The following is a 21,001-nucleotide window of genomic DNA, read 5'->3' as shown; positions in this document are numbered from 1 at the left end:
AATCAATGACAATCCAGGGGGGCACATCATGGGCAGGTATGGAGAGGACAACCTCTGGCTGATGCCCCTTTACTGTCAGGCTAATGGAACCCACTTTCTGAGAGTGCCTGGCCATGATCTATGACACCAGAAGGTTGATGTTCTGGAAATGTATTGCTGTACAGTATAGATGTTTGGTGGGTAGAGGCGGGCAATCCGATCAGTCATGTGTGTAAAATAAGTGAACCATGGCATGTGCTGATTTGGCAAGAAGCTGATATTGAGGCAGTCACAGCAGATTGTTCCACAGCGCCCGGCTAAGCAGGTTCAGTATTTTCTGATTAACGCTTTACGGAGTTTTATTTGATAAAATGACAGATTTCTGGGTGGCAGATACCCTCCTTTGTGTGTGTCAGCTGTACATCTCTAGCTGGCTTTTTGTTACATCAAAATCTGTGAGTTAGTTTAAAATATATGTTTGTATAAGGCTAGGTTCACACCTAGGCGATTCAGAGGCTGAGCTTTGTTTTCACGCGGTTGTCGCGTGTTTTCGATTGTGCAACTGTTCATTGTAAACTGCGCGATTGTCGCATGGTTTTCAATGCATAGAGATGTCTATGGAACCTAAACCCGTGCGACAACCGTCCGAAAATAGCTCCTGCGCCTTTTCACGCTACAAACCGCAAAGGTGGTAACAGCCTCCTATTGACTTCAATGCGAATCTGTGTGTTGCGCAATATCGCGCGACTCAAACCACATGGGCAGATTTGATATGGTCAGATGGAAAAAGTGCAACAGATTCCTCCATCTACGCTAAACTGTGTGGATGTAGGAATCTCCCGCTGGGCCGAGCTTCAGTATCTTGCTAGTCTGCTCCGCTGGCTTTCAAATCACCTCAACAATTCCTGCATCCAATCAGATTGTTCAGGTGTTTTGAGAGCCAGCGGAGCTGATTAGCAAGATACAGAAGCTTGGCCAGCGGTAGATTCCTCCATCCACACAGTTTAGTGTAGATGGAGGAATCTGTTGCACTTTTTCCATCTGACCATAGAAAATCTGCAGATAATCTATAGGTGTGTGGCCAGCTTTAGGCTGTATTAGTACTACAACTCTGGTGCAAGTGTGATATTGCATTCCCTTGTGAATGTTTGTGAAATGCTATGTTTAGGCCCCATTCAGACAGGTAAATACGCAAGTCTCACAAATTCCTCCATGCGACTTGTGCAATCAGCTGTGGGGGGCTCTGTACAATATAAAGACTGCTACCACCACCCGCATCTGTTTGCAGGCCATTTGCATGTAACTGTGCATGCTGACTGTTTATGTCCAGGTGCGATCATCTGCAGGTAATCACTGCCTGTGAGATTATATGCAAACATCTGTGGGTGGTGACAGCTGTCATTCTGTTGTACAGAGCCGCCCCCCCCAAAGCTGATTGTGGAGGAATTTGTGAGCCTGCAATCCGGCTCCATTCGCAAGTGTGAATGGGGCCTTAAAATATTCTATAGCAGGGTAATAAATCAAACTATTACCACTCTTCCCCCAAGTCTCCTTTCAGCTGGCCATACACGGTTAGAATTGTGTTCAAACATTCCTATGGAATTCTGAGAAACTGTTAGCCACAGCATTCAATGCTACCATCATTGAGTCGACTGATTTAGTTGGAAAGCCCTTAAAGAAGAACTCCAGGGAAACATTTGATCAACCATTGCAGTAGGGCACTGCAAGGGTTAACTGCTTCTTTGTGTCTAGGTGCTAAAAAAAAGTTATACTCACCAGATCATTCAAGCTGGCATGTTCTTAGACCGGTCCCCAGAGCTGTAGCGGAGGAGGAGGCAGGCTTCAGACACCGGAGAAGCAGGGAGTCGGCTCGGCAGTTCCGGTGAGTATACCTTTTTTTTAATAGCACCTAGACAAAAACAAGCTACCCCTGCACTGGAAGGGTTAATAAATTTTTTTCCCCCGGAGTTCTTCTTTAGAAATGTTGTCCAGGTCGGTTTCTTTTTATTGCGTATGGAATCAATGAAAGAATAATGCAAAGCTAGGTTTATTCTAATTGACAAGGGTGGCTACTTTTGTTCCCCAAGGTCCCTGTGTGTGTTGTAAAGTAGCCACCACTCCAAGCTCGCTCCCGTGATGGACTACAATCTTAATACAAATTAGTAAACTAAACATGAGATTGTAGTCCACCACAGGAGTGAGCTTGGAGCGGTGGCTTCTTTACAACACACACAGGGACCATGGGGAATACCATCATTGAGTCGACTGATTTAGTTGGAAAGCCCTTAAAGAAGAACTCCAGGGAAACATTTGATCAACCATTGCAGTAGGGCACTGCAAGGGTTAACTGCTTCTTTGTGTCTAGGTGCTAAAAAAAAGTTATACTCACCAGATCATTCAAGCTGGCATGTTCTTAGACCGGTCCCCAGAGCTGTAGCGGAGGAGGAGGCAGGCTTCAGACACCGGAGAAGCAGGGAGTCGGCTCGGCAGTTCCGGTGAGTATACCTTTTTTTTAATAGCACCTAGACAAAAACAAGCTACCCCTGCACTGGAAGGGTTAATAAATTTTTTTCCCCCGGAGTTCTTCTTTAGAAATGTTGTCCAGGTCGGTTTCTTTTTATTGCGTATGGAATCAATGAAAGAATAATGCAAAGCTAGGTTTATTCTAATTGACAAGGGTGGCTACTTTTGTTCCCCAAGGTCCCTGTGTGTGTTGTAAAGTAGCCACCACTCCAAGCTCGCTCCCGTGATGGACTACAATCTTAATACAAATTAGTAAACTAAACATGAGATTGTAGTCCACCACAGGAGTGAGCTTGGAGCGGTGGCTTCTTTACAACACACACAGGGACCATGGGGAACAAAAGTAGCCACCCTCCAGAAGGAAGGACAGTGTCAGCACCAATTCAGAGATGATTTGAGGATCTACAGCCGAGTGATACACAAATAGGTTACATTTTTGTTATTAGTTAAGGTACTTGAATGTATTTTTAAAATGTATCTGCTGAGTTTAGTGTCCCTTTAATGTAAATACCTGTATAATATCACTGGGAGAACTTTGAACTGGTTAGGGCTCTGTTGCTTTGCACAAAGGTGTTCTGCACTGTGAACATGCTTACAGACAGTGGGTACATAGGTGGCCTTATATATGAAGTGCTGTTCTTTCATCGTCCATTCAGTAAGTGGGGAAGGTTCTTAAAGGAGAACTATGAGGTGAGTGCTTTTCACTCACCTCATAGTTCTAGCCGACCTGTGACAAGGAGACTGTCACAGGTCGGCTCAGTAGATCGGGAGGTGAGGGAACACATACCGGGTTCGCTCACCTCTCGATCCTGTCACGGCTCTCTGCCGTGACAGGGGAGGGGCTGGATTCCCCGCTCCGGTCTGCCAGCGCTGACTGGCGGAACGGACGGGGGAGGGGGCGGGTACAGCTGGCTCTGCCTCTAGATAGGCAGAGCCAGCTGTCACTCACGCAGCTGGGCGGATCCCGTCATCTTAGTCGGGATCCGCTCCGGCTGCAGCGTCTCAGTATACCGCGAGCAGTAGCTCGCGGTATACTGAGCTTAGGGTAACGGGAGGACGCTAGTTTGTGTCCTCCCGTTACCCTAAAGAGAACTATGGGGAAAAACACTGACCCCATAGTTCTCCTTTAACTATAATAGCTAGCTGCACTGAATTTCAAGGATCTTGCTAGGTCTGGCGGAATAGAGTTACACATACTTTGTCAGGTAAGACAGTTCACATATATGTGTTTCCACTGCGTATTTAGCTGTTCAGAGTACACCTTTTAAGATTGGGAAGTTAAATATTTGTGGGATCCTGCATATTATAGGAAAGATCACAGTGTAGCACAGAAAGTCATTTTAAATCTCAGAAATCATATTATATTTTCCCTTATCAACGTGCTAATGACATGTCAATAAAACCTTTCTGTTTTCATTACCTACTTTATTTCGATCCAGTGATGTTATCACTTGGTCTCTTTGTAATGCAGGCAGACCATGGCTGGCGGGAGGGGCAGTACATTGCTTTCTGGAAATGGCAGACCACCCTAGGTAACACCCATATGTAATGCTAAGGGCATCCATGATCGAAAGAACTGGAATCAATTGGGCTGGGAAGGAAAGAGCTAAAAGTGGTTGGACACCAGGGACCTGCGGGCAGGGGAGGCAGGGCCTCGCCTAGAATCATGCCTGAAGCTGACCGCTTTTTCTCCATTCAGATCGGCATCTAACAGTTTACACTGCAGGGAAATCCTCCCCGCTGTGTAACCTATCATGGACGGAGCGCCTCAGCAGTGAGGAGCAAGTGAGGAACAGGGAGGCTCCTCCCTGTCTCCTCCTTTACACTAGGTCGGGGGTGGGGCTTCGACTGACAGGGGTGTGGCCCTGGCAGGCGGAGCAGGGCTGGGGAATGCCTCACCCGGAGAAAGAGGTACTGCTGAACTAATCTGGCCAGGAAATGAGGCTGGCTCTATCTGACATACTCCAGCTTTTAACGCACATTGTGCTGTGAAATCAGATTGCGCATTTTCAGTACAGATGAAAGAGTAAAGGTAGGGCTGGATATATGTAAAGCATAGCTTACTGTCCATGAATTAGGTTAATTTAGTCACCTCTACCTTGTTCATCTCTTTGTTTCAGTTGCAAGATGGAGACCAGTAAGGAACTGCCTTGGGTACTGGTGGAGGAAATAGGAGGATCCTATGGTGTCATGGAAGAGCATCTGGACTACTTGAAGGAGCGATTTACATTGATCACTATGAAAGAGTTAAAGGAGAAGAAGGAACAGGTAGCAGAAAAGATAGTATGCATCTTTAATTGGGCAAACAAGCCTGATGTTAACAGAGAACTCTTGCAATGTCTTCCCCGACTGAAAGTGATTGCAAGTGCAGGAGCAGGAGTTGATCATTTAGACCTAAAGATGATATCCAGCTTTGGGGTGAAAGCAGCCAACACGCCTAACGCTGTGACCGATTCTACAGCCGACTTGGCCATGACACTGCTTCTTGTGTCCGCCAGGAGTTTTCTGGAAGGTAATGTCAATGAAGGCTTTTATTATCTGCACTTATGTTTTATTCGATGTCTCCTAGCACTAAATGATGATGATAATAATGATGACAATGTTTAGTATGTGAGGTTAGAATGTGATGTGAGAATGTATAGGCAAGTAACAACATGGAATTTGTGAAATGCCGTAGGTATGATATCTGAAAAGTAGGACTCCACCTGGCTACAAAGCAAGTACTGCATACTTCTGGAGATTCTTTTGTTATGGAATAGGGGAATGTAAAATAGGAAAATGAAAGAGGGAGCTACATTAAATGATTGTTGAGCAATACATTTCCATGATCATTTTGTAATATTTACTTTAAGGGTACTTTTTGAAAACATTTTTTATTTTAAACAAAACATATACCATGCATGTCTCCCTTTTAAAAGCCAGTCCAGTCAGACAGAAATTTTTAAAAGAAAGCTATATTTTTCTGTATAAGGGTTTATTCAGTAATATCCGCAGCAGTGGTAATGTGCATGGTACATTGCACTTTCTCTAATTTTATAAAAAAATAATATCTTCCTTTCGAACAGGTTGCAAGATTGCAGTGTCTCCAGAAACTGATCATTTCAAGGCTAACTGGGTATCAATAGGGGATATAACAGGGGCCACTCTTGGCATTGTTGGAATGGGAAGGATTGGATATAAAATTGCACAAAGAGCAAAGCCATTTGGAATGAAGATTTTGTATCACAACAGACATCAAAGGTGGGAACGTTTGAATACTTTTCAGGGACTATTTATTAGGGTTATTATTGTAAAGACTTTATTGATTAACTTTTACCTGCTTGATTTGCCACATATTCCTTCTCATTTCAGAATCAGACATGTAGGTTTTCTTTCTAATAACTATCTGTATGTCACTGTCTACACTATAACCAACATAGACTGCTAAAAGAAAATCAGATACAGGCTAGGGGTGACAAAAATGTAGAATTCTCTTCCACAGTCCGTAGTATCTGCTGATAGCATTGATAAATTCAAGAAACATTTAGTTGAGTTTCTTGAATCCTTAAAGGAAAACTATGAGGTGAGTGAAAATCACTCACCCTCATAGTTCGAGCCAACGTGTGACAATGAAACTGTCACACGTCAGCTCAATAGATCGGGAAGTGAGCGAGCGCATACCGTCGCTCATTTCTTGATCATGTCCCTGCAGGGATTTCCGCAGCGCTGACTGGAGGAACGGATAAGGGAGGGGGCGGGCACAGCTGGCTCTGCCTCTAGATAGGCAGAGCCAGCTGGTGGATCTCGACAGCATTGTCGGGATCCGTCCCGGCTGCGGTGGTCTCCGTATACCATTAGCTGTAGCTCACGATATACTAAGCTTTGGGTCACGAGAGGAAGCTAGTATATGTCCTCCCGTGACCCTTAAGAGAACTGTCGGGAAAAATACTTACCCCATAGTTCTCTTTTAAATATACAGGTATATGGGAACTACTAGAGCCAAGAATATACATACATAGGTTGAACTAGATGGACCTGTGTCTTTTATTCTTCCTTACCTACTTTGTAAGGAGGGCAATCCTTCCCGAAGTCAATGAGAAGAGAGGAGTATAATCAAATATGAACTGTTTCTGTCTGTTACCTGAGAAGCAACAGTGGGTCCCAGTGCTACAGAGGATGGGCAGGTGACTCTCTAGCCATCATTCTGGGGGAGACATTCCTCCATCCACGAGGAATCTGTTAGATTTCTGTCGTTCATCCCCATAGGCTTCAGGGAAAAAAAAAAAACTAATCCTGCATGGGAAGCTTTAATTTAGTGACCTGCAGAGGGATATCGATAGAGAGATAGTAAAAGCTAAGCACTGTGCTGCACTGCTAAGCCCAAAGCGTGTATATGTGAACATGTGTTTGCAACCAACTGGCTGTATTCTGGCTGTATTCATGAGACCACCTTTGCCCATACTTAGGGATATTCAAAAGCGTTAAGTGTGTTGTCCAATTTAAAGAGATATCATCATCTCTGGAGCCCCTGTTTGGTCTCTCTAGGTGTTCCCCTGCGCTTGCCATTTGGTATTTTGGTGCAACTATTTGTATATGCATTAAATACCTCCATTATCCACTATTAGAGAAGCAATTTCTATAGCTGCAAAATGCATAATGTCTTCTCCATATTGCCACCTACTTTATTACTGTGTGAATAGATTTATCTGAAACTAGAGCTGCAACAACTAATCGATTAAAATCGATGATGAGAATAGTTGGCAACTATTCCCATCATCGATTAGTTGATTTTCGATTAGTTGCTGGCAGCGGAGGGGGGAGCAGCGGGGGATTTCCGAGTCACCGGCCGCCGTGTCTTCTCCCTGCTGGTGCTGGCTGCAGCGGTCAGTGTCTCTTTCACAGACCGCTGTAGCTGGCACGAGAGGGGAGAAGAGACTGCCGATGACTCTGAAATCCCGCGCTGCCACCCCCTTGTACCTCTGCTGCTGCTGCTCCTCCGTCCGTCCATCTGTTAAGACATTTCACAGTGCTACAAGTGTCCGCTCCTTTTCCACTTGATTAAACTGTTTCCATTTGGTTGTTTATCTCAAAGTGTCAGCTGTCTGTGCTCCTTATTTGTTTAATAATGTGCTCACCAGACGTACCCAGAAGTTTACGCTCTTAATCAAAGAAGGGAAGGTCAAGATGTACGGCTTCTCTCCTCTCCTCTCCTCCCCCGTGAACATACAGAACGGACCTTCCCTTCTTTGATTGAGAGCGAAAACTTCTGGGTACATCTGGTAAGTGCATTATTAAACAAATAATACTTTCTCCTTCTGTTCCCTCCTCTGCTGATTGACAGCAGGCAGTGGGCGGGTACAATAGCCAGCTTGCTTTTGCAATTTAAAATATCCAATAGCAGGCTGGCTATTACTCACAGACACTGCCTGCTGTATTTACATTCAGCTGCTTGAAAGTCCCCCAACCCTGCAAACGCGCGTATACTAACAGAAACACAAGTCGGTTGCACCTACATAGAAAAACAACGATTGCGCTACACATGTCAGGTATCGCCGCGTATTTTATTTTAAATTAGATTTGTTAAAATCCAACTAATCGATTAATCGGCTAACTAATCGGTTATGAAAATATACGTTAGCTGCAGCCCTATATGAAACGCATAGATTCTGCAGTTAATTCATGTTTGGGTATTCTATATAATTACCATAGTAGGGGTAGATGGGGTTATATGGCTGGAAGTTTTGCTTTAAGCAAGTGAATTGGTTATGCTGCAGTGGTCTTATGACAATTTTTACTTGTGAACATTGAATAAAATGTGTAATTTTAATGTTTATGTGGGTACATTTTAAAAGTCCTTTTTTTCACATGAAATTGCTGTACATTGCCCTTATTATGATTTCCCCCACGTTCATTAAGGATAGAATTGACAAAAAAAAGTGTAATTAACACCTTGAAGAACCCTGTTGTATCTTGTATAAAACACTCAAAACATAAAACTCAGCAAAAAAAAGAATGTCTGTGTTGCCTACAGTTTCTATACTGGGTCCAATATGCCTGGACTTCTCTCTGCAATGACATTGTAGTCAAGTTCAATCTTTGGTAATCATTAGTCATACTGATCATTATTTAACCAAGGGAGATGGCAGAAATGGCTTGAACCTTGACCGCAATAACTGAATTGACCAGGAACATCCGAAAAGAAGCTGTCCCTAATATCTATTAGTATCTGCCTAGGGACTAATCCCTCAACTGATTAATACCTGAGCCATGCAGGAATGTTTAAAATAATGTGATGATCATCACATTGCCTGATGAGGGCACCCTGCATGGACTCAAAACGTTGCAATATTATATTGTAATATCATGATCGCTTAACATCAATAAAGGTTCTTGATGATGAAGATGTGCGGGTGACTCGCTTTTTACTTTGTATCTGTGAAGCGCCATCCGCTTGTTAATACAGCACCCACGAGGAAATAATAGGGACATAACAGTTAGGTGTGGGATAGCCGTATTAATCTGATGGTACCTAATAGTGTCTACTCTTCTGTGGTTGCATTAATGAAATGTAATATTTACTGACAATAAGTACATTTTAGGCATATGTAAAGTAATGAAAAAAATACGAAAAACAGTTTCTGATATATTTGTTGCAATATGTTATTTCTTTATTGAATGGCAGTCTTTTAATCTGGCAGACCTCCCAAGATACCCTTAGGCCTCTTTCACTTAGGTCCACCTGTCAGTTTTTCAGCCAGACACGATGGGCTGCTCTATGTGTCCATTAACACCCGGTCTGTCTAGGTCCGAAACAACAAAGGAATCAAGAGATCTGTTTCATCGGATCGTGCCAGACCGGGGGTAATCTGAAGTAAACTGGCACATGTCTGTTTACTTCTGATTCCCCATAGACACATATGGGTTCCGGCAGGGTTTAATTTTTGTTCCTCCATTGCAAGATGGAGGAAAGAACCGTACAGACACGGATGTTACAGAGGTGACATCTGCTCCACACTGCTTTGATTAGGAGAGGATCTGCTGACTGAGTGAAAGGGGCCTTACCTGTCCAGCACCCTGCTCTCTGCTTCAGTGATGTACGGCAAGATCATAGAGTGGGATGTACAACACTCTTCTGTCTTACAACACTGTATATTATTATTTAATCATGTGAACATTTCTTGCAGGCCGGAAGAGGAAATGTCAGTTGGGGCCACATACTGTGAAAATCTGGCAGATTTGCTCCAGCAATCAGATTATGTAATGCTGGTTGTGAACCTAAGTCCACAGACAGAAAAACTGATTGGGAGAAGAGAATTTAAACTAATGAAGCCCTCAGCAACTTTGATTAATGTTAGCAGAGGTTTGTATAAGTCTGCTATTTCTGGCCTTTGTGTGGTAGAAACGAAATAGACCTATTGTCTTTCATCTTCTAACTATATGTGTTTCCCTGTGTTGCCTAATCACAGTTCTTTAATAGGAAATGTAGGAGTTACACACACAAGGCTGGTAGATCCTTGCATCTCCCACTGAATCTTGGAAGACCACTAGTGCATAAAAGTACCAACTAGTTGCAGGCATGTTAAATTAGAAAAATGTATTTTTCCCCAATTACTTCAGTAGCAGCATGTTACCTCCTTTATTGACAGGCCAGTTTTCAGCCAAGCCAGTTTTCAAGTTTGACAGAGAATTCCTTGTTACGCAACACTGTAACCAAATTCTTTATATATATTTCTTTTTTTTTTAAGTTTTTTTTTTTGTGTGGTATTTAACTTTTGTTTTATTGTTTACTATATAAAGTAAAAAAGACCACATCATTTATTTTAAAAAGCCTGTTTCTCTTACTTCCGTTTGTCCGGAAAATGCGAAAACCCTCAAAATGACCCAATTTTGGAAAGTAAACACTCCAAGGTGATCTAATTTCTTCTCTGCAATTTTTTGGAAATGAAGAAGCATGCCGGTATTGAAGGGGTTAAAACCTGGAACTTGGTAATATTGCAGAAGATAAAATAAATGTACAAGTCATAGACAAAGGGAGGAGGGGGTGAAGGGGTTAAAGGATAACTATGGGGTGAGTGAATTACACTTAACCCCCATAGTTAGAGCCGCGGTGTGACATTGAAACTGTCAAGTCAGCTCTATTGATCGGGAAGTGAGTGGAAACATCCTGATTGTCTCCCTGCAGAGAGTGATGACTGTCAGTCACCGCTCCCCACAGGGATTCCGATCCTCCAGCGATGACTGGAGGGACAGACGGGGGAGAGGGCGGGCATATCTGGCTCTGCCCCTAGATAGGCAGAGCCCGCTGTCAATCGGCCAGTGGGGTGGATATCGACAGTATTGTCGGGATTTGTTCTGGCTTCAGCGCTCTCAGCATACTGTATATTGGGCAATAGCCCACTATATACTGAGTTTTGGGTCACGGGAGCACGTTAGTATATGTCCTCCCGTGAACCTAAAGAGAACTATGGGGAAAAAAGGTTACCCCATAGTTCTCTTTTAATGTACAGCTGTGATCAGCCAGTCAGATTGGCTCTGCGTACATAGCTGCGGCTCCCCACTGCCTGCCCATATTCCTGCATCTACCTAGAGCGAGGATGGCTGGACGCCGTATGAGATGGTTTAATGCAGTTTGAAGCTTTGGATTGCAGTAAAAACCTGCTGGGAGTTCTAATCATTCCTCATTCAAAAACTAGAAAAAACATTTTGGCTTGTGTTTCAACAAAGTGTATTGTTTCTCTGAACACTTAAGAACTGTTTACACTGTGCACATTGTTTGCACAAAGGTCTAAATGTTAACCCGTGTCTACTCTCTGCTCATAGGTCCAGTCGTTGATCAGGATGCTTTGGTGGACGCTTTAAAAGAGGGAGAAATTAAAGCTGCTGCGCTAGATGTTACATATCCAGAACCCTTGCCTAGGTAACTTCTTAGGACTGAACATTTTAAACCTGCATCCTTACCTTTTTTTTTTTTCATCAGAGCTTTAGCTTGTGAACACTAAGTGACTTGCTTATTTAAATTATATTTAATAATGCAGAGCACAACACAGCAGTGGCATGGGGGCAAGTGAGAGGAACCACACAATCTGACGGGGGACACAGGTATCCAACTCATTTAGAAGTCTGTCAGATGTGAAGGTTCTTAAGGTGGCATAGCTTGCTGCAGAGTGAAGATTCAAAAAAGAGTGCCATAAAGAGTATCATAATTAGGCCATGCTTAGAGAAACATTAAAAGTAGATCAAATAAAGTACTTCTGCTGCCTTGTGGTTTATACACATTTAAAGGAGAACTATGGGGTCAGGGCTTTTCCCCATAGTTCTCCTAAGGGTAACGGGGGGACTCAAACTAGAGTCCTCCCATCGAGAAGTGAGCGAGCGCTGGTATGTGTTCGCTCACTTCGCGATTTACTGAGCCGACCTGTGACAGTTTCATTGTCACAGGTCGGCTCAGATTATGAGGCTGAGTGAAAATCACTCACTTAATAATTCTCCTTTTAAGAACTCACTAGACTAGGTCACAAATTGATTGGTTGTTATGTGTATTTCAGCAGTACAGTAAGAATGTTGCCTGTGTAGAACAGTGGGGCTTTTACAGTCTTTAAATGTTTAGAATTACTATATAGAATAATATAGAATCATTCTTTTACAAAAGAAGTGGCCTAACAGATTGAGTCCAGGAATACTTGAAAGAGAAACTGATATTTGATGTCTTTTATACTTTTTCATTTCTTGAATACAATATTTGTTGTACAAATAAATATACAAGTATTATTAAAACATATGGGCATATTTATAAAGTAGTGAATTTGACATTCACTAAACATTCGCCACATATAAGTTAATCGTGATATCTCCTAGAAGGTACGCCTCATCAAATCACCATTTACAAGAACCATAAAAACCTCCAGTGTTTACAAACTGCCCTTGTTCTTCTCTCGCTTTGAGTTTGTGATCACATTCTAACCCGGACTACCAATACCAGAACTGATGCTCTCTCTCTCGCTCCTATGAGTCCTAGGAACCCAAGGCCCCCTGCGGAGCCAGACCTCATTATTTCAACCACTTGTATCATGACCCTGACTTCTACTCAGGAATCTGCTATTCCCCCTGGCAGTACTCTAGTGCCATCAGAACTGAGAACTAAAATCCTACTTTGAGCCCAGGACTCTAAGCTCTCTGGACACCCTGATGTCCAAAAAAACTCAAGCAATTTGTGCCCAAACCAAGTCACCAACACTGGAAGCCCCCTTCTACTTTTACCCATTCCCGGGGAACCATGGCACCATTTTCCCATGGACTGTATTACTGATTCCCCACTTCTTGTCTAGGAAACTTGGTGTTGCTGAAACTACAGTGTGGGAGATCAAGAGTACTTCCCTCAGGTACTTACCGATACCAATTACCGATACTTTTTCTTAAAGGGGCAGGTGAAATTTTTTCTAAAACAATACAGACTAATGATTTTAGTTCAGTTTCTTTATAATTATGAAGAACTGTAACTGAAACCATGATTATTCAGCAATGGAGAATGACATCCAGCAATAGAAGATTACAGATCCCATCAATCTATGATTATAGAGCAATTCTATAAGGCTATGTGTGGTCCCACAAGGGCTGCGTTTGGGCTTAACAAGGGCTGCACACTAGGGTCCCGTGATCTAGGAGCTCGTTGAGGTCTGGGGGCTGAGGAAGATAGAGCAGCCAGGGGAGGGGTCCCAGGAGCAGGGTTTGAATGGTGACCGTCGAGTAGGATGGCAGCAGAGGTCATTGTCTGATTGCTGGGAGGCCTGATGCAGTGCAGAGGAGCTGTGGTAGGCGGGGAAGCTTGCTGGCTTATGCAGCTTACTTGCGGGCCTGCCAGTATCGTGTGTAGGCTGTTGTATATAGGCCGGCTCGCCTGTAGCTGGTGGAGGGTATTCGGAGGAGCAGCTGTCAGGAGAGTGGCTCGGTGAGTAGGCTCCATCAGTGGCAACTGTTGACTCGGAGCGAGAGTCCGAGGTAGACACTTGGTCTGGCACCGTATTGGTGTACTGAGGCGGCTCAGGAAAGTCTTGCGGTCCAAAGGAAGTTTTAATGCCCAGTGGAAACAGAGTGGGCTGGCGGGAGCTCCCTTGAGGCTTAGAAGATCTGTCGGTTTTATTCTTGCCCATTGGGCAGACCAAAAAAGTTCCAGAGCATGTGGAAAAACTGCAGCATGCCCTATTTTTTCTGCTCTGGAACACACCAAAACACATGCAAACACATAAAAAACGCATGCAAACGCCCTGAAACACACTGAAAGCCCATTTTAGGCTAAAAATAAAGAAATTGTCCAGGAATGCATCAGAAAGGCGGCAAAACACACTGCACTGCTTGTGCAAAAACTCATGCAGATCTGGTCTGGATTTGGTGTGAACAAGCCCTAAAATCTCTACCTTTGCCAGATAGACTATGGACAGTGCTGTCTGTCGACTTCATTTTTGAACTACCTCCATCAGAAAATTGCGCTATTTTCTTAGTAGTGGATTGCTTATCCATAATGGCACCTTGCTTGCCATGGAAGGGACCCCCCTCTGCAATTGAAACTGCTGCCATTTTTGTTTGAGTACCCCAAAATAATTGTTTTGGATTGAGGGTATATTTCACCTCAAAATTATGGAAACAGCTTTGCAAAGTATTGCCTTTCTTCAGCATATCATCCACAAAGCAATGGACAAGGGGAATGCACGAATTAAACTCTAGAGTAATACTTATGTTGTATTCTCTTCCTTCTTATAAGATGACTGGGCAAAACTGCTTCCATCATTGGCAGTTTTCATGTACTAATTTAGTCCACTCCGTCACCAATCCCCATTTTTTTTCTTTTTGTTTTTTATTTACTATGGGTTCCATACTTCTCTTCTCCCTGATAGAATTCTGGAATACTCTATACCTGCAGTACAAGAAAGGGTGCCATTTTTTTTTACCTCTAAAAATTGTATTCTATAGGAGTCTGTATTCAGACAAAATTAGGAGAGACGAAGTGAAGCTCAAACCGGGGGAAATGGTATAGCTATCTACAACTAATCTAAAACTTGCCTGCCCCTCCAGAACACTGGAACCCAAGTTTATTGGCCCCTCATTGGCCTATGTTGCTTATGAGCATCTGTTGCCTAAAACATATAGGATCCATTCCATAGGGTTGATTTACTAAAGGAAAACAGGCTGTACACTATGCAAGGAAATGTTCCCTTAGCTTAGTAAATGAGGTGTAGCTTTGCTGACTTTACATAATCCAATCATGTGCAAGCAAACATACTGTTTTGTTTATTTCCTTGCATGTGATTGGGTATTCTTTGCAAAGTGAATTTTCACCACATTCACTGAGCTAAGAGACAATTCCCTTACAAAGTGGACAGCCTATTTTGTCTTTAGTAAATCGCCTCCCATGTCTCAATCCTCAAACTATCTATCTATGATCCTTTTCTTGAAAGTCCTGTAATAGTGGAAGGGAGTGAATATTTTGAGGAAGAAGTTATCCTCATTTGCAGAAAAAGGAGGTCAAACACAATATCTTATCAAGTGTAAAAGGTTTAGCCCAGAGGAAAATTCCTTGAAATTGTCAATGTGCATACTCCAAGCCTTCTACAAGTTTTCTTCCAGAAACACCCTGAGAAACATGTCCTGAGAGGCGCTTGGAGGTTGCTTATAAGGCCATTATTCTCCACACTGTGGCCAGGCATTCACCTCTACATATGGGCTTGGGCATATGATTGCGTACTTCATGGCACATGTTTCCGTGCATCCTTGGGCATTTGCACATGTCCAGTATTGCTGCTAAATGGGCTTTATAAGGCTATGCCCCTTCACGCCTCCAGCTGTTACCTGCCTTTTACCTGATCTGTAACACTGTCTCGCCATGAGATCAGATGCTACAGCTTCTGCTCCTCTGTTGCCCCTGTGTCATCTGTTGCCACTACCGGGTCACCAGGGCCAAAGAGGTAAGAGTGGCTACACTCACCACTCTGTCTCTGATCAGGTATGTGGCAAGACATGAGAATGGTACTCTTGAAAAAGGCCTGATGTGGAGATTGTCGTGTTATGTCTGAGTTGCTTGAGACCGGGAAGTAGCATTTTGGTATGTAGAAGCAAAACCAATACGTTTAACACTAAGGTCTTTATGGAAGGAGCACAGATAAGCTATACATTTTAACAATTTAATGTGACTCATGGATAACCACATTTTTAATCGCACTATACATTTTACTCTTTGGCTTGCTAAATGGAGGACTTTGTTAAACAGTTTGTTTAATGTATTTTGATATCTTACTTACTATTAAATTCACATTTTTTTCAGAGATCACCCACTGCTTAAATTGAGCAATGTTATTATAACTCCTCACATGGGCACTGCAACATGCGATGCTCTACGTGCTATGATGGAAGATATGGTACAGAGTATAATGGATGCTGTTAAGGGTCACTCGATTTCCTATGAAGTCACTGACATCTAACTCAAGAGTTAAACATTTTTGGTATTTTATTCCTAACTTAGTGCAGCGCCCATTTAACATATTCAGTCAAACCAGATAAGGTGTTTTGAGATAGCAGAAATGAATGTCTCTTACACAATGATGTGCTGCTTGTGCATATTCTTAAGGGTGTGATTGATATGTGCATTTGTTTTATGTTTGGAAGCATCCTACATTTCAACTGTCCAGGATTCAAACTTAAAGTGAACTAAACTCCGGTATTAAATCTTAAAAATGCATTCAAGTACCTGAACTATTAACAAAAATGTATGTTATTTGTGTATCACTCGGCTGTAGAAACTCAAATCATCTCTGAATTGGTGATGACACGGTCCTTCCTTCTGGAGGGTGACTACTTTTGTTCCCCATGGTCCCTGTGTATGTTGTAAAGAAGCCACCGCTCCAAGCTCGCTCCTGTGGTGGACTACAATCTCAATACAAATTAGTAAGTTAAATGTGAGATTGTAGTCCATTATGGGAGTAAGCTTGGAGCGGTGTACTTTACAACACACACAGGGACCATGGGGAACAAAAGTAGTCACCCTCCAGAAGGAAGGACCGTGTCATCACCAATTCAGAGATGATTTGAAGATCTGCAGCCAAGTGATACACAAGATACAGTATTGTTAATGGTTAAGGCACTTAAATGTATGTTTATGATTTAACTCCTGAGTTTAGTGTCACTTTAAGTCTGTGAGTTGATCAGATCCTTGGATATTATTTGTCTAGGGATCTTCCTGTATGCTAATCACTACTTTCTAAGCCTTACATTTTGATTTGTAACACTTCTCTGAATAAACTTTTGAAAACTGTCAACGTGAGCAGAGGTTTTTGATTTCCTTATCATAACAAACTTGTTATCCATTTTAAATGTATAGAAGTAAAAGCCCTGCCTAAGAGCAGATGCCACCTTATACTTTCAGTTACCTTTTGTTAGCCTCTCTAAAACTAATTTCATCATCCTGTGCTCTAATAGAGTTGCTGTTGATTGCTGAGGCACTTTTATTGGACATTGGGATGGCATTTGGCAGGGTTTAGTCCTGAAGTCATGCCTAAATAGCAAAGTAAAACTAGTTTAAAAGAGCCACATAAAGGAGTCTTTTCTGGCAAACAAGGTTCATATCAGACATAACCGAAAGCTAACACAAGACATCCTATGTTGTCCATGCTTACGAAGAAATTCCTTTTAAATGTTTAAACTCTTGCTAGGCACACTATAAGGTAGAAAGAGCCAGTGCACTATTAACAGAGTATTCCTAATGGTGTAGATAAGTCTGTGTGTCATTTTTGTGGTTTACTAGATTCACAGTGCAAAACTAAGGTATGCAGTATTTTTTGCTTTATCAAAGCAAAATGTTAGAGAAAAAAAAAGAATTTGTTTGTTCAGAACATACCTGGTACATTGGATTATAAACCTGACATCACTGATGATCTTGCTCCTTGTACAGGGTTGGGTCATGAAATTAGGGGCAATCCTTTTTCTGTGTAATGATGTACAGGGATTACAAAGGTTTGTCGGGCAGTACAGCTAGAACTCCATTTATAAGTGACCTGTGCATTCTTATGTCAAAAATACCCCCAATTGCTGCTCACCCAAGCCTTTGTGTTGGGTAGTCAGAGCACTTCACTGTGCAGAAAACAAGGAGGTTAGATTATATTGGTGATATAATCTAACGCAGAAATGGTACCACCAATGTCAACAAGCAGTTGGAAAAAGCAAACTGATTGGAAGAATTTATAAGGGTGTGTTGTGGAAATTTTATTAGGATGTGTTTTTAGTGTATTGTAATATTTTGTCATTATGTCTCTCCGTGTCAGGGTTTGCTGCGTCACGCCCAATTGGAGCGTGACCCGGTTTAAATCCCCACTAAGAGTAAACCATTGGAGTAGATATCTTATGCGTGGCGGAGCAGTGTCTTCTTGGCGAATGTAGGGACGCTGGCTAGGGCCCCTGCGCGGTGCGCAGATTTATTGGCTTGCGTGGATGCATTTGTTTTGAACTCAGTATATGAAAGGACCGTGCGTTTGTTGTCTCTAGTGCGCCTGATCAACCGCTGGAGATAATGACGTTGTCCCTGTAAATAAGCACGCATGAGAATCATAGTTACGTTATTGGGCATTGCTGACTGAGCTGTGCTGAATAAGGTTCGCTCCAGTGCTAATGGTTTGTGGGTCTGGAAAGATGGTGGCTAGGAAAACATGCGGCTGTGCACACAGGTTTAATTATGTGCACACCGCTTCTACTACATGTGCTTTTTTGACTGGCCATGTATTGAGGAAGTGATGTTGGTTGTTAACATCACTTCCTGGTTGTTGACATCACTTCCTATTTGAAATCACTTCCTAGTTTGCTGTGTGAGACATCACTTCCTGTCTGACATCACTTCCTGTTGGGCAGCTATAAAAATAAACAAATACCTGTGCTGAGGGTCTCTAAGAATGGAACCAGCAAGAAAGCAACACCTGTCTCCTGTGTCCTAACTCTACATGACTCTACAGAGGTACTTCCAGTCCTTGCACAAAAGAGCGTAATACAACTGTGCTTTTAAGCACGGGGGAAATTCTTTGTGTTTGGCATACTTTGGAGCAGTTTAATGCGGCATGGATTTGTGCGTTGAACCAAGCAAATTTCCATAACAGGTGTGATGGAAAGTCTAAAACTGCTCCTGAAAGAGCTTGCCACCACTATTGGAAGTTCCCAGAAAGTCTAGCGGAATCTTAGTAAGGTGGCTTGCAAACTTGTGTGATAACCAGTGTACTTTTTTTTTTAACACAGTGCCTTTTTGTTTTTAGAACCTGATGTATGAAAAGTAGGTATGCACCGATACTAGTATTGGTGCCGATACTGAGTATTTGGGCGAGTGCTCTGATACTTACTCCGATACCGGAACTTCTGGTCAGAGGAATTCTCCCTCTGACCGGCAATCCTGTGAGGGAGCATGGAGCCAGCTTCCCGGCCAATCAGGAAACCCGGCGGAACGTCATGACCCACCTCCCAGCTTCCTGATTTGCTAGGAAGACGGCTTCACTTGTTGCTAGGCAGCCTGGCTTCCGGGCCAATTAGGAAGCGGGGCGGCACATCATGAGCCGCTGCCCGACTTCCTGATTGGTCATGGAGCCAAGCTACCTGACAACAAGTGAAGCTGGTTTCCTAGCCAATCAGAAAGCCGGTAGGCGGGTCATGATGTGCCACCCAGCTTCCTGATTGGTCAGGGAGCTAGGCTGCCTCGGAACGTGAAGCCGGTGTTCTTTCAATAGAACACTGGTATCCCAGGCAATCAGGAAGCCAGACCCACAGTACCCCAGGATGCCGGTATTGGCGAGTACTGAAAAAAAAAAAAAATATCAGTACTCGATACCGAAAAACTGGTATCGCTCCATCCCTAATGAATAGTGTAATATCAAAAATGTCATCTTGCCTATACTACTTATCAAATTTCTGCAGATCTGGACTGAAAAAAACAAAGGCTCTGGCTGCTCTGGGCACATAGAAAACAGACACATAGGGATGTGTTTATAAAATGTTCACCCAGCATGGGGTGTGAGAAGCATATGACAATTTTATGCTCCTCTGCTCCATCTAGTAGCCTTAATGTGCTGCAAATCTAAAATTCTGATGTTCGCTCTGTGAACGTTTTTATGAGTACACGCCTTAGACTGTCTAAAGATATTTAATACTAGGCAATGCCATTGTTTCTTTTTAGAAGACTGTTCCCATTTTTAACTCAATTCATATACTTGTCTTTTAGAAATCATCTACTATTAAAACTGAGCAATGTTATTATAACACCACACATGGGCAGCGCAACTCACAAAATCAGACGCATCATGATGGAAGACATGGTTCAAAGTTTGATCGATGGTATAAATGGCCTTCCTGTGTCCAATGAAGTTTCTGCCAAGTGACATGAAGGATCCTTTCGACAGTCTCTTACATATATCTTCCTTTCTGCACTCCACCATCTAAACATGAGTCATTCTGACAGCTAACACTCTAGGTTTGGCAAGCAAAGTTGCTGTTTTTTAATTTCATTTTACTTTTTTTTGTTGTATTAAGGGTTTGTTTCCACTAATGCCCTTCCACATATTTTTGGCAAACAAAAGAACCCCCAACCTGCACTAGGAACCTTCTTTCATTTGAAGCGGAAAACTAAATAATTATCTTCCACTCCAGTTAGAAGTAAAATTTATTTGATGCTCTCTTGAAATTGCAGTTTCACATAATGCACCTCTTAAATATGAATTATGTGTAAAGCAGACATCTAGTATGATCTCTTTAAATCATTGTATATAATATATATTTTTGGTGCTTGAAGCCTTTGTGATTGTTGTCATTTTTAATAAAATATAAAATTGTTATGACTACTGGTGGCCAATGCTGTTACCTTTCTATAGCTCATGCTCACATTTTTTTTGTATGTTTTAAATATAAAGAAGATCAATCTTCAAAAACATTTTATGAGGCAGTAAAAGCTATGTTGCAGATTATTAAGGATAGTTTAAACCTACGCATTCAAGGAAATTGGATCTAGATTCTTGTCCATGTTTGGCAACAAAGCAGTTTGGACTTAGATTAGACATTCTTGGTGCTTCCTGTGGCGCGTTCAGCGCCACCCAGTGAATGAACCCAGAAGCCATGATGATTTTCAGGGTTATTCACAAAAGAGGTGAAGAGTTTGGAGAAGACCGTGTCCATTCTTCTACTTATGTTTTCAAGACAGTAGCCATCCGTCGACAACCGTTGCAGCCACCAATGGAACAGTGGCCCTGAGTTCCGTGGGTATATGGACTGTAGCCTAATGGAAGTAACAACTCCTTTTTTATGAAGACATTGGAGGTTTATTGACCCCTAGTGTCAGCTATGAATCCCACTGAAGCTGATGAAGCACATATCATGCTTCAAATGCTTCTTCTCTGGCCACAGCAGCCGGAAGAATGACAGCCCGAAACCAGAAGACAAGCAGGGTTATTCACAAAAGGTGAAGAGTTTGGAGAAGTCAGGAGAAGTGAATAATCTAGGACAGTGATGGCGA

The 21,001-nt window shown here is 42.5% G+C and overlaps 1 protein-coding gene across 2 annotated transcripts; it reads left to right on the top strand.

Annotated features, from left to right (window-relative positions):
* The first annotated feature begins 216 nt into the window (after positions 1 to 216).
* LOC108786905 (probable 2-ketogluconate reductase) lies at positions 217 to 19,941 on the top strand. 2 transcript variants are annotated; one of them, XM_018556302.1, is made up of 6 exons: positions 217 to 304; positions 4,623 to 5,014; positions 5,568 to 5,742; positions 9,666 to 9,841; positions 11,302 to 11,398; positions 19,718 to 19,941. In XM_018556302.1, exons 2-6 carry the CDS (start codon positions 4,630 to 4,632, stop codon positions 19,872 to 19,874), a joined length of 990 nt encoding a protein of 329 aa, XP_018411804.1. In that variant the 5' UTR covers positions 217 to 304; positions 4,623 to 4,629; the 3' UTR covers positions 19,875 to 19,941. The 2 variants fall into 2 exon arrangements, with proteins under 2 accessions (XP_018411804.1, XP_018411805.1); XM_018556303.1 differs by lacking the exon at positions 19,718 to 19,941 and adding an exon at positions 15,794 to 15,975.
* Positions 19,942 to 21,001: the final 1,060 nt, after the last annotated feature.

The sequence above is a fragment of the Nanorana parkeri genome, unplaced genomic scaffold (assembly GCF_000935625.1).
Source record: "Nanorana parkeri isolate BGI_ZX_2015 unplaced genomic scaffold, ASM93562v1 scaffold233, whole genome shotgun sequence".
Lineage (NCBI taxonomy): Eukaryota > Metazoa > Chordata > Amphibia > Anura > Dicroglossidae > Nanorana > Nanorana parkeri.
This window is presented reverse-complemented; position numbering and strand designations above follow the sequence as displayed.